Here is a 14,753-nt window from a genome sequence, read left to right on the forward strand (position 1 = left end):
CATGATATACCACATAACTCAACCACTCGTAGCGATAACTTCTAGACACAGCAACTGCTTAAACAATCCAATATCGGTAATAAACCTCTTATCAAACAAAGCCTTATTCCAACGCTTTCGTATACTGCCAAATGATGAAAGAAACACGCAGAAAGTCATAACCATTCCTCAGATCAACCAGTCATGGAGTTCCCTCTCCTTCGGCAAGGACCATAATAGATTTCTAAGCCGAACCTCGATATTATCCTTCCAACATGCTGAAATCGAATCCGATAGTATCCATCCTAGATCCCAATGACCTCATCTCATCCAGCACGACTACTCTAGCGACATGACGCATCGATACAATCTAAACCACAACCCGTACGACCCGCGCACCAATAAGCAACAGTCCAAATGTACTCAAATCATAGAAAAATGACTCAAATGAGAGAGTTGTACCGCAAGCTCACCAGCACCACCACAACACAATACTGAGAGCTCATCACACATCGTAGAACCAGAACACACGAATCTAACCCGAAGGATCATACCTCAACATAACTTTGCTGCAATGCGCGACCCTATCCAAACACTGGTCCACATGAGACACCTCAAGTCACCATGCTCAAAATCATCAACCGCGCGCAATTTGGTGTCAAGTACCAAAGTAACTCACCATAACCACGGAGAAGCAAATGACACAATGCCATGCCAGCCCGAAAGAACATATCCAATGCGCAATCAATCATGCAACACCCAAATATCTGTCTCATTCAAATCCCGCTATAAAGCCCAAATAGAACCGCACCATATGTGCATAGAACCAACATCACAACTCCTCGTAACATAGAAGGGTAACCCATAGATTACTCCAGAACACGAATAAGCTCAATGACAATCGAATGGCACATCCCTCAACATAGCAACTCGGAGTCAACAATTTCGACCCGGTGCAGAACAGACATCCATACTGGGCCTACCAATGAATCCTAAATGAACTCCGGACAACCACAATAGATAATTAACTCTCCGAAAGTTCACAATGACTGAATCATGACATATACCATCACCTGACTAGCTTTGCCCACATCCTCACAGTCCACAACTAATAAATAACCTGTTTATGAGAACTCCTAGTCTCGAAATCCATAAAGCGCACGATTCACTATATCTGATCCCAACTCCACCGCTCGAATATAATACACGCCTCTAATACCCAATCATTCCATGAGGGATACTCCTATTATTCTTCTGTGCCACCAAGCAAACTCGAATATCAGTCGTCGATCAAACGAGATAGTACCGCAATACTAGTGAAGTATCCTTAACTCGAGCACATTACCCCCTTTCTGAAATGTATACCCTCATCAAGCCACACCAATTAGTAATATCATTTACCTAGTCATCTAAAGCTGCCCATGCTGCCTAAGAATTTATGGCCTTTCTTCCAGAACTAAACTGTGGCCTCACACATGCAATTCTCGACCCTACAAAACATACTGCATACACCATGTCGTCCTATGATAAATATGAGAACTTCATAATCCATTCCGAGCCACAAGAAACTACGTGCTCAACTAGCCAAAAACTTTCCATTTGATCCCATCTAGAAGAAGATCACTATACATCACCTGCTCCTCACGCCAATAGGAAGTATATATCTCTAACCGTGGTAGAAACCGTCAAGAACTCTCTCTGAATCCCACTCGCACCAAAACTAAACCATCAGGACCGATTCATTCTAACTCAATCAAGCTACACAGGTCACCAAAAACCTAAGAGCATTGCCACGAAACGCCTGTAGAAACTCACTACCTCATAAGCACCCAGAGAACTAATCATATCCCTTACCATACCGATCCGATCTACTACCAAGATGTCCTATTTATCCAAGCTCCTTCTGAATTACCTTCGAATTGATACTTCTCCTTGCCATAATACTACAATTCCCAACCCGGACTCACCGCACGAGGCCCAAGCATAAAACTACACCGTCTAAGGCTCATAAGCCGCTGAATACTCTCTTAAATATCCCAAAAAGCACCACATCCAAAATACTTACCTTGAAGGGACTTCTTGCGACTCTAAAGCCATTACCTTCACCTTCCCGATACTGATATGTAGATTCCATAATGATATAGAAATGCCACAAGTCTTGACACCCTCCAATGTAAACCTTAGTTCCTAGCCAAATACACATCCTGAAGATCCCCCAATTGTTACATATACATTTTGAATCCATTGGAACCATTCTCGGGAGTCATCCTCTGCTCAAACCTCGATTAAACTGATCAAACTGAACGAACGACCTGTGCTCCATTAGAAATCAAACACCCCAGGAAGTAGCCTCAAACTGATATCTCTCTATACCCTTCCTAAAATCTTAGCTATTACGCAATCACTTTACCCTCCTACATTTAAACACAACCAACGCGTACCCTCGAGGCATCACATTACGCGGTATAAGAACCGGAAGCTGATGGCAGAACTAACACTGGAGCTGTGGTCAAAGCAATCTTGAGCTTCTGAAAGCTCTCCCCGCACTCGTCTGACCACCTGGATACCCTCATTGGACACCACGTGCCCCAAGAATGCTACTGAATTGAGCCATAATTCACACTTGGAGAACTTTGCATGAAGCTTCTCCTCCCTCAATCTCTGCAATACAACTCTCAAATGTTGAGCATACTCCTCCTGGCTACGAGAGTACACCATGACGTCATCAATGAGCACAATAACGAAGGAATCCAAATATGGCTGAAATACACTGTTAATCAAATACATGAATGTTGCTGGGGCATTGATCAGCCCAAAAGACATCACTAGGAACTCATAACACAACATGAAGGTCCACTTCACTTCTCAACTAAACTACATGAGAGGTCCTTCAATACACTCACAACTCGAGGCTATATGCCAACTTAAGACAGAAGTTAAGCACTCAATAGTTCGTGCTACATCTCTAGCCAATTCTTTTTGTCACAGTCAAACAATCTGAACACATCTCACCGACACATCACACTCACCGCATATTCATACTGTCGCAAAATCCCACCAATAAGGACACAAACAGATATATAAGTCCCAAATGCTCATACTCACACAATCAAATCTCAGCACTCTAGCCATAGACCAAACCCGGCCTCAAGTCCTCCAGACTGGCCTAATATCAACATGCTAAAATCACATCTCGCACCTCACCCATGGAAATCACAAGTCGTCGATGCACAACTAATACCGAGCGCTCACGTGCGCATTCGAATACATGAAAGGAATTCAAAAAGTTACGCTTTTGGCTGAACAAATGGATTCGCACGATAAGAACTCAAGAATGTGAGATTTTCCTTAAAGGTTCTGTAACCTCCCGAGGATAAGTACAGACGTCTCCGTACCGATCCGCGAGACTCTACTAAACCGGTTCATGACCCATGAGACCTGTGTAACCTAGGCTCTGATACCAACTTGTCACGACCCCAAACCACCCCGGTCAGGATGACGCCAATCATAGTACTAGGCAAGCCGATTCAACACTAATAACATAAAGGTCTTTTTGTAAATTCATTTCCAAATCAATTATGATCACAAGTCTTTCATTTTAATATAACAAAATATGCGGAAAAACAATTACGCAAATACATCCACACCGCCCGATCCTGGTGTCACTAGTCATGAGCCACTAAGATATTGTCCAATACTGTCTATTCAATATAAGATAAAGACTGAAATTTAAAATACTAAGGATAGGAAGGAGAAAGGCAGCGCTGCGGACGTCGTGCAGCTACCTTGCTATCTCCAGAAAAATACTCTTAAGGCAAAGATCAGCTCTCACTTGGAGGCTCTGGCACCTGGATCTGCACACAAAGTGCAGGGAGTAACGTGAGTACGCCAACCCAGTAAGTAACCAAAGTAAATAAAGGCTGAGTGTAGTGACGAGCATTTAAATCGTATACGTAGTCTAACATAGAATCTCAATACAGATAACAAAGTCAAATCCGTAATTCAAATTTCCGAACATCTCGTAAAAACTCCAATTTCCATGAAAGTTATTTAAAACATTTTTTCAACATTTTTCAATAGAGGCTCAGTATAAAAGAAGAGTGAAAAAAAGTAATTTCATAAACAAGCCCCTCGGGCAAAGCATCACTCATATATATAGCCCCTCGGGCAAGCCTCTCAGTCACTCGTGACTCAACTCTCGTCAATCAGCACTCACACTCAGCAATTCTGCTCAATAGACATCTCATAATAATAACCGTTGCGGCTCACAGCCCGATCCGTATATATATATATATATATANCGGCGTGCAGCCCAATCCATAAATATATATATACTCCTCATCATCAGGTCCTCGACCTCTCTCAGTCATCAACCTCACAGCCACTCGGGAACTTCAGTGAAAATCAGGGAACTCAGCCCAAACAGTTTTCATATATTTGAAAGTAGTGTAATGAACCTGAATCAAACAATAAATAGGTAAAAATCATGACTGAGGATATGCTTTCGAATCAAAACAGTGTGAGGATAGTAGTAAAATACCCCTGAGGGTCCAAACAGTTCGGCACAAGGCCCCAAACATGGCAATCAGCCCAAGTTAACAGATTCATTTCTAAAACACATAGATATCATATAGAGTTTATCAAAATATGCAACTCTACAGCTGCTACGGGACGGACCAAGACATAATCCCTCCCGATGCATGCCCACACGCCCGTCACCTAGCATGTGCGTCACCTCATTTATCAAAACAGTACGAAATTATGGGGTTTCATACCCTGAGGTCTAGATTTACAATCATTACTTACCTCAAAGCGGACGAAAATCTACACCGCAATGCCCCTACCGCTTGACTCGGCCTAAAATCACCCCGAATCTATCCAAAAATTAGAATCATATCGTCAATACATGCCAAAGGAACAAAGCCCACGCGAAAATTATCAAATTTAATCAAAATTTCCGAAATTGGTCAAACCCGACCCCCGGGCCCACGTCTCAGAATCCAATAAAAATCATCGCTAGAATCCTTATCCTTCCACGAGTCTACCCATATCAAATTCACCAATATCCCACGTCAAATGGCCTTCCAAATCCCAAAAATCCACTCTCCAAATTTTCTTCCATTTCCCCCAAATTTTCACCCCAAATTCCCAAATTAAATGATAAGAATCAAGACATAATCGTGGAATTTAACCAAAAATAAGTGAAAAACACTTACCCCAATCACTCATCTGAAAATCCCCTCTAAATTCGCCTTCTCCCGAGCTCTCCAATGAATTTTGAAAATATGGACTAAAATCCTCGTTTTTGAACTTAAACATTCTGCCCAGACGTCTTCTTCTTCACGAACGCGGTAGCTCCCTCGCGTTCGCGAAGCACAAGATGCCTCAGACCAAGATTCCCCCCTTCGCGAACGCGAGGGCCAACTCGCGAACACGAAGACCAAACACCTTGACCCTACACGAACGCGGAACACCCCTCGCGAACGCGTAGGCTTAATTTGCCTGAACTCCACATGACCGTTGACTCTACGCGAACGCGATGCCCAGGTCGCAAACGCGTAGCCTTAAACTCATGCACCTTCGCGAATGCGAGATCTACATCGCGAACGTGAAGAACAACTCGGCTGCCCCTCTCATCATCCCTTCGCGAATGCAAGAGCCCAGTCTCGAACGCGAAGAAGGATTTCTCTGCAACAAAATACTAGAAAATCTGCCAACTTCCAAAACTAAGAATTGGTCCGTTAACCATCCGAAACTCACCCGAGGCCCTCGGGACCTCAACCAAACATGCCGACAAGTCAAATATCACCATTCAAACTTGTTCCAACCTTCGGAACACCCAAAACAACATCAAAACATCAAATCACCCTTGGATTCAAGCCTAAGGGTTTCCAAACTTCCGAATTTCGCAAAAGATGCAAAAACCTATCAAACCTCATCCGAATTACCTGAAATTTTGCACACACGTCAAAAATCACACAACGGACATACTCCAATTTTCGGAATTCCAGTCCGACCCCGATATCAAGATTTCCACTGCCAACCGGAAAACGCCAAAATTCCAATTTCGCCAATTCAAGCCTAATTCTACCACGAACCTCCAAATCACATTCCGGACGCGCTCCCAAGTCCAAAATCACCTAACGGAGCTAACCCAAACATAAAAATCCAAATCCGAGATCGAATACTAAAAAGTCAAAACTTGGTCAAATCTTTCAAATTTAAAGCTTCAAGCTGAGAATCATTTTTCCATATCTGTTCCGATTAACTTGAAAACCAAAATCGACGATTTACATAAGCAATAATACATCATATGTGGCTAGTCATACCCGAGAACTGGCGAGCGAAGTGCAAATGCTCAAAACGACCAATCGGGTCGTTACAGAAAGAAAAAAAGGAAAAAAGAAAAGAAGCATAGAAATAAAAAAGAATTGGAGGAAAAAAAGACAATTTCCCACAAAAATTACTATGGGTAGAAAATTTAATTAGTTTGATGGGTAGAAAAATAAATGGGTAAATAAGGGTATATAGTTTTATTTTTGTGGGTTATTTGCCTCATATGTTCCTATTTGTGCAAACCTCCCGCCTTTCACTAGGGAGCCCAAACAGAAAGCCCAAATTTATGATTCCCAAACAATTTCTCGCGAGCACATTTCATTTCGCTTTTCGAAGATTAACCGGAACCCTATCAATCCTTTGCGATTGAGATATCTCGAAGATTGAAGAATGGTGTGCATACGAAAGGCGACGATAGACGATTTGCTTGCAATGCAAGCATGCAATCTGCTATGCCTACCGGAGAACTACCAGATGAAGTACTATTTTTACCACATACTTTCGTGGCCGCAGCTTCTGTACGTTGCTGAAGATTACAATGGTAAGATAGTAGGATATGTATTAGCTAAAATGGAAGAGGAAACCACAGAGTGTCATGGACACATCACCTCCTTAGCGGTACTTAGGACTCACCGTAAACTTGGTATAGCTACTAAGCTCATGACCGCTGCTCAGAATGCCATGGAACAGGTAAATAAATTATTTAATTCTGGAATTTAATGTAATTATTACAAAAATTGAAGAAGTGCTTTTGTTCTGGAGATATATTAAATTTCTTTAAAGGAAATACTGTTTCTACTGGTGATTAAATTTGGAAAATAGATTCATTTGCTAAAATAATAAATAAGTGATTTAAATCTGGTATTAGATTAGTGAGAGAACGTTTTACTAAGTAAATTTGTTTTGGAAATTGACAGTTGGTTATGTTAAGATGGATATATGGCCCAGTTGTTAATTTGTTAGTTGGAATTGCCTGATTACATTTTATGGTGAATGAAAATTTTGCTTACGGGGAACATGTTTGGACCTTTGTTATTGTTTCTGTGTGTGCTTTGATTGGGCTCTGCACGAGCTGGGTCAAGGCTGAGTTATAGATATTCAAACTCAACGCTTTATGTGTTGTTCAACTATGGATTAAAAAAAAGTTGTAAGCTCATGCGCATGCTTGACTAGTTTACTCTAAAGAGCTTGGTTTTGCCCCGTTTTGGAAGTACATTTGGCAGAAATGCAGTTTGAGATAGCATAATCAACCAAAGAAAATATGATTGCTGTGAGATAAATGAGTCTCTATTAAACCAACAAGAAATGAAGATAGATTTTCGAAAGGATAGTAGAAGAGAGAGAAGCAACACCTGAAGCATTGTTGGAAATAACTGGACAGTTGCGCCCAATGAGCATGAAAGCAAATTAGTTTGGAAAAGAAACCTCAAAAGGTGAGCTGGTCCTGCTTGTTTAATATCTCAATAGTACAGGATTGGGGTTGAGCTATATTCATGATTCTATTCATTTACCCTATCCTTGGTTTGATGTAGTGAGACAAGTGGACCCCAGTACATGAGACAAGGGGGTTAGTGCACCAGGTTTCAATGCAGTGCTCTGCATCCTGTCTTGTAGGAATGTCACTGATTTGAAATTATTAGTCTGCAAAATTATAATTAGATATTATGATTTCGCTCATTCTTCTAGAAGTTTGGGTGTATCACTTATTTTTTTGAATGCCAGGTAGATTAATGCATTTCCTATGGTCTTTGATTTTGGACAATAAAAGAAGAATAAAGAAAACGCAAACTAACAGCAATGCATTGTTGGCAAGAAGCCCATGCGAATACAAAAGCTTCAATATAGTGAAACAATATGTGGAAAGAGCATTTTAACGAGGCACATATCACTGAAATTATGTGGATTATTCCAGAGATTTTGGTTCCCTTCATCTTCAGTCAATGAGCTTTAGGTGTTTAATGCTGGCGCTCTACCAGTAGTGGGAACGGTATTGTTTTATAAAATTATAATTTTTGGGTGTGCTGTGGTAAAGTATAGCTGTAAAAGGTTTCAATATGACATCTTTTATTGCACCATTTGCTCGATAGAGTGGTTTCCCTATCCCTTAAAGATGGATGCTATTGTATGGTGTTGTGCTGCGCTTCTCATTCACTTACCCATTGATCAATCCCCAGTTGAACTGGAATGCATCATGACGACAGCTAAATCTCTTCTTAGTAGTTTCTTGTCACCCCCCCCCCCCCCCCCCCTTTTTCCTTCCTGAGCCGAGGGTCTACCGAAAATAACCTCTCTGCCTTCTTAAAGGTAGGGGTAAAGTCTGCATACACTCTACTCTCCCCAGACCCCACTTGTGAGACTACACTGGGTATGTTGTTGTTCTTGTTGTAGTAGTTTCTTGTCAATTGAGAATATCGTTAAGAAGAAGATATAGATATAACTAAGCTAACTGACTTAAGAGGCCAGCAACAAGGTGCCCCAAGTTTGTTTGGAAATGCAGTCATCATTGCTCTGCTCAGTTGAAAGTGATTCTCTTCACACTTTCAGGTTCACATAGCTCCCACATCAGGGGAATGTGTCATGGTGATCTCTGTGAATGTTGAGAGAACTAATGCTGTGATTGTTATTGGTTAACCTATTACCATCTTCTTCTTTTTTGATAAGGTAAGATTAAGGTTACCTAATACCATATCAAAGTCGGCAGGGCTTACTCATCCCAAAAAAATAAAATTGGCTGGGCTTCTTGGATTGGTATATGGGATTAAAATGATTCGTGGGTGAAGGTATGGAGGAAGTCTCACCCTTTTTCAATTCCTTCGTAGCTGGTCTAGTTTGAATAGATCATGGCATCTTGGTGTCCCCCTGAATGCTGAACCCAGCCTGGACTCAGAACCTGAAGAGAATAATAAGTCAGATGAAATTTACATCAGAGATTTGTGATGATGTTATGCTTTGAGAACTTAGATGTTCTGGACCCAGTAAATGAGGGGCAGAGATAGCAATTTGAGGTGAATTTCCCTCTTATGTTGTATAATAAGTTCCTGCCAACCATAACTTCCTGATGTCCCGTTCCCAGTGATGCCATGAAGGAGTAGGACGTAAAGTTGGTAAAATTGGATACTCATCCTGGGTCCATGGTAGAGGGAATCAGCCAATTTCTTATTTCTTCACAGGACACATCTGATGTTAAACTGATGTATTTTTCCCTCATAAAATAAATATAAAGAACCTAAAAGAGAGTGAGGATGAGCTAATACCAAGTAGGGAGCAGTACTGCAAAACTAGACCTAAGGGAGAGAAATGACATTGGAAGCACCTGTACCATGTCACGGGTAGAATGAAGATTTATTTCTCCCTAAATACAGTTTGAGAAGGTGGTTAAACATCAATTTGTTCAGACATACGGACTGAAAATCACGTTAATTAAAGAAACTGGTAGTGTATGATCAATTTGCCCTACCATTTTGGCAACTGTTGTTACATTGTGCCGCTAGATAGCTCCTCTTCACTAAGGGGCCCCCTGGACCCACCCCCTGTTGGGAAGCACAAGTTTTTGGTAGCATGTGAGCATAGTATCAATGTGATTAGGTACATAGTATTGGATTTCTAACTTGTTGAGTTATAGTTTTTGGAACCTACTCTGCCCCTGTGTTCATTCTGTCACTTTTATTCCTTGTTGATTCTATAATGGGCTGAAAGTTAAAAACGAAACAGAATAATCTTATTTAGCATGCAAATCTATTTGCCCTCACACAACCATGTTCCTCAGTTGGGATGAAACTAACAATTAGGTCTGGTTTTGCTCTTGGTAAAGGTGTTTGGAGCAGAGTATGTATCTCTGCATGTGAGGAAGAGTAACAGGGCTGCATTTAAGCTGTATACAGAGACATTGGGATACAAGATTCATGATATGGAAGCCAAGTACTATGCAGACGGGGAAGATGCTTATGATATGAGGAAGGAATTGAAGGGGAAGAAGCACCACCAGCATCATCACCATCATCATGGTGGTGGCTGTTGCTCTGGTGAGGCAAAGGTCGGAGCAAAGGAGGGAGCAGCAGAAGCAAAAGCAGCGTGATTGTGAATGTGAAGTTCGGGATTAACAAATTGTCCCGTGTCAATTTGCTTACAAGAAATACAAGTTACTATTGTATGATTCCGATGTGAAACAACTACACCTTGGAAGGTTGGAACGTCTTACAATTGAAGATTTTGGTTTCTATGATATAGTTTTCACCCTTCATATTTATTTTCTGAGGAAATATTGAAATTCCAAAAGTTTCAATCTTTGATGACAGACGTTGCTACTGTTTTACCTTATTTTAAGCAACTAGATTAAATAGTAAGTTCGAATTTCCATTTGTTGCATGCACATCATGTAATTAGGAAATTTCTTTTGGACATGAAAGTCCATTCAAGGCAAAGGAATATTAACCATTTTTCTTTGATGTTGAAAAGACACATTGATTCTGAAGCTCATTTGTTGATGCATGTAAAAATTTACTTTGGAGAATTTGATTTGCCAATGAATTAGTTTACCTAGTAGATGCTATTCTCATAATGACTTTTACTCTGATAGTAAACAAGATTAGGGAATACTCCCTGCCAAGGATCTCCTTCACTATTTCCTTGTTCACAATTTGATGGTCTCATTCTACTTTGTCATTTGCGACTTCTACTTTGGGTACCAAAATTGGACATAAAGTTCGCCTTCTGATGATCATAGACTTGAGATGTTATTAAAAGGTGAATTTTTTGTACACAATTGAAAAATTGAGTCTTGTTGAAATTTGAGAACCTGGTACTCCATTTCTTTCTTAATTAAGAAAAAAGGGGTATTCATCCTGAAGAAAATACTCCACCTGAGGGCATATTATGTTTGGATTACCCAAGTTATTTTGGATTTGAACTATATTCATAGGTAATACTAGTAATCATGTAATATATTTTCGCCAGACAACTGATCACCGAAAATTGCTCTTTTCCGTTTAAATCATTAATTACTATGGATTAACAAAATTAGATAATTGATTGTGCTTTTTCGAAATGAAAGAAAGTATATATATGAACTTATGAAGTCAATATTGGAGTTTATTGAGATATAAGAGATGGAATGCGCTGGAGACTTCCGCAAGGACACAACTAAGAGTCTGTTCGGAAAGCCGTCTTGTAATTGGAATTGGTGTAATTATTAGGATAGTAATTAGCCTAGTAATTACACAATTGTGTAATTACGACAACATGTTTGTTTGTCATAATGTAATTACAAGTTTACTGTTTGGTTGCACAAGTGTAATTACACAGTTAGATTAAATTTTAAATTAAGTAATTATTAAAACTTAAAAATTAATATAATAAAGATATGCCTATAAATTTTTATAAGTACAAATAATATTATACTTGGTATTTAAGTTGTATATTTTTTCGTGAATATACATTAATTAGTAATCATATATTTATAACTAATATTGTAAAAATAATTTATATACTGTATATTTTTTAAATTAATAATATTTAGTTTAGATACTTACAAAAACTAAAAATATACGTTTTGTAAGAACTCATGGAATTCATGTTTGATAAAATAAATTAATATTTATAAATATAGTGTCATAACATTATTCAAATGTTTGACAAAACTAATCTATCAATTCTAACTAAAAAAATGAACAACATGTAATATGAGTCAATACTACTAAAACAAATAAATTAGAACCATGAATATACCATAATTTCAAAATTCAAAAAATAAAATAAAATAGTTTAATATACGTCAAATTCTAACATAATAATAGTAAGTCCCACTGCAGCTTAAGATTAGGAAACATGGTAAGGTTATAACCACATTCAACAATAAAATTTTACTTTAAGTGCATCACTCATTATATGACAAGTTTATTAATGACTCATTATTTCTAATACTAGGAGGTGTAGTTTCGAAAAATAGAATAAGAAAATAAAATATAAGCAATTACATGGAATCACAAGTAAAGATAGAAAATTTAAAGAAAAATAATGTAAAAAAGAAAATATATATTTTAAATAAAGAAATTAAAAAGTAAAAATAAAATTAAAAAATTAAAATAATAGAAATATAAAGTTACAAAAAAAATTAAAATAAAAACAAAAAGAAAAGAAACTAAGGGTCTGTTTGGAAAGCCACCGGGTAATTGGAATTGGTGTAATTACTAGGGTAGTAAATACACAGCCTAGTAATTACACAGTTGTGTAATTACGACGACATGTTTGTTTGTCATAGTGTAATTACACTGTAATTACTAGTTTACTATTTGGTTGCACAAGTGTAATTACACAGTTAGATAAAGTTTTAAATGAAGTACATCAAAACTTAAAAGTTAATATAATAAATATATGCCTATAAATTTTTATAAGTACAAATGATATTATATTTGGTATTTAAGATATATATTTTTCGTGAATATACATTAATTAGTAATCATATATTTATAACTAATATTGTAAAAATATTTATATATATTTTCTAAATTAATAATAATTTAGATACTTACAAAAACTAAAAACAAATATTTATAAAATATCATGGAATTCATGTTTGATAAAATAAATTAATATTTATAAATATAATATCATAATATTATTCAAATAAACAACATGCAATATGAGCCAATACTACTAAAACAAGTAAATTGGAACCATGAATATAACATAATTTTAAAATCCAAAAAAAAATAGTTTAACATATGTCAAATTCCAACATAATATAGTAAGTTCCACTACAACTTAAGATTAGGAAACATAATAAGTTTATAACCACATTCAACAACGAAATTCCACTTTAATTGCATCACTCATTATATACCAAGTTTGTTAATGACTCATTATTTCTAATATTAGGAGGTGTAGTTTCAAAAAATAGAATAATAAGATAAATAAAAAATAAAATATAAGCAATTTCATGGAATCACTAGAAGTAAAGGTAGAGAAATAAAATATAAATAATGTACAAAGCAAATATGTTTTAAAATTTCAAAAAAAATTAAAAAGTAAAAATAAAATTAAAAAATAGAAATAAAAAGTTATAAAGNTACATCACTCATTATATGCCAAGTTTATTAATGACTCATTATTTCTAATATTAGGAGGTGTAATTTCAAAAAATAGAAAAAAATAATAAATAAAAAATAAAATATAAGCAATTACATGTAATCGCAAGAAGTAAAGATAGAGAAATAAAAGATAAATAGTGCACAAAGAAAAATAGATTTTAAAATTTCAAAAGAAATTAAAAAGTAAAAATAAAATTAAAAATTAAAATAATAAAAATAAAAAGTTATAAAGAAAATAAATTGAAATAAAAACAAAAGGAAAGAAACTAAAAAACAAACTTATAATAACACAGTATAATTACCACCAATTTCCCCCCTTCCCCCCTTGAGAATTGGAGAGTGTAATTACACCCAATTCCATGTTGACCAAGTAATTTCTTGGCCAAACAAACATGCCAAATTGTATAATTACATCCAAATACACCCAAATCCATTTCCAATATGACTTTACAAACAGGCTCTAAATGAAGAACGAGGAATTCCAATTTTCTTAAATAGAGAGTTCCAAAGAAGTGGAAAACCAATGTAGCTTAGTAATATAATTTTGCACGTCTATCTTTTGTCTATGTCAAGGTACCATGCTATTTACTTTATGATGTCCTTTTTGCCAGCAAATTTGGCTAAGGTGATAATGTATATCTATTTCAAGTTGTCATTGTCACTTATTGGAATAATATAATATTCAACAATTGAAGGCTAAATCCAAAAGTATCAAAGTTTTTTACATCTCAAATGGCCAAAAAGACTTGAATGAATTTATTTTATTTCAGTCTCAAGTAAGATGAACTTCCATCTCAAAGGTTTCGTTCGTAGAGACTTATGGTGGTCAAAGTGGAGCAGTTACCTTCTCAGAAAATCGACCATGTTGCACGATTGGGTGTTACCCGAAGTGTTACGAAAGAATTTGAGTTAAAAAGTGCTTAGCTTAGCATCAAACATTGAGAATCACTTTTAAGTATTAAAATTAATTTTCATAATTACTTAAACAGTTATGTTTGAATAACGGTGTACAGTTAGTGTTGTTTGGTAATTTTTTCTATTAAAATGGCTAAAATGCTCTTAAAGCTCTTTATATTTATTAACACTTTTGGTGATTATCAAATACACAATGTTCTAAATAGCTGATTTGAAGCTTAGAAGTTTATCCATACGCCCTCTTAATAATGTTGTCTTTTGGATTATATATTAAAAGGGGTATTATTACTTCTAGCCCTCACCGGAAACTATTTATATTCAGTAACCGAAAAAGTGTATAAAATTTGTATAACTTTTGTATATATATATATATATATATATATATATATATATATATATATATATATATATATATATATATATATATATATATATATA

At 36.6% G+C, this 14,753-nt stretch overlaps 1 protein-coding gene across 1 annotated transcript; it reads left to right on the forward strand.

Annotated features, from left to right (window-relative positions):
• Positions 1-6,577: 6,577 nt before the first annotated feature.
• LOC109240423 (N-alpha-acetyltransferase 11-like) lies at positions 6,578-10,786 on the forward strand. The gene is made up of 2 exons (XM_019407069.1): positions 6,578-7,005; positions 10,127-10,786. Exons 1-2 carry the CDS (start codon positions 6,706-6,708, stop codon positions 10,388-10,390), a joined length of 564 nt encoding a protein of 187 aa, XP_019262614.1. The 5' UTR covers positions 6,578-6,705; the 3' UTR covers positions 10,391-10,786.
• The last annotated feature ends 3,967 nt before the right edge of the window (positions 10,787-14,753 follow it).

Source organism: Nicotiana attenuata, unplaced genomic scaffold (genome assembly GCF_001879085.1).
Source record: "Nicotiana attenuata strain UT unplaced genomic scaffold, NIATTr2, whole genome shotgun sequence".
Taxonomy (NCBI): Eukaryota; Viridiplantae; Streptophyta; class Magnoliopsida; order Solanales; family Solanaceae; genus Nicotiana; species Nicotiana attenuata.

Bases quoted from the DNA above. Each gene is read 5' to 3' on its own strand.
- LOC109240423 (XM_019407069.1), top strand. From the start codon at position 6,706: ATGGTGTGCATACGAAAGGCGACGATAGACGATTTGCTTGCAATGCAA. The intron at 7,006-10,126 runs GTAAATAAATTA...CTCTTGGTAAAG, and splicing joins CTCAGAATGCCATGGAACAG to GTGTTTGGAGCAGAGTATGT.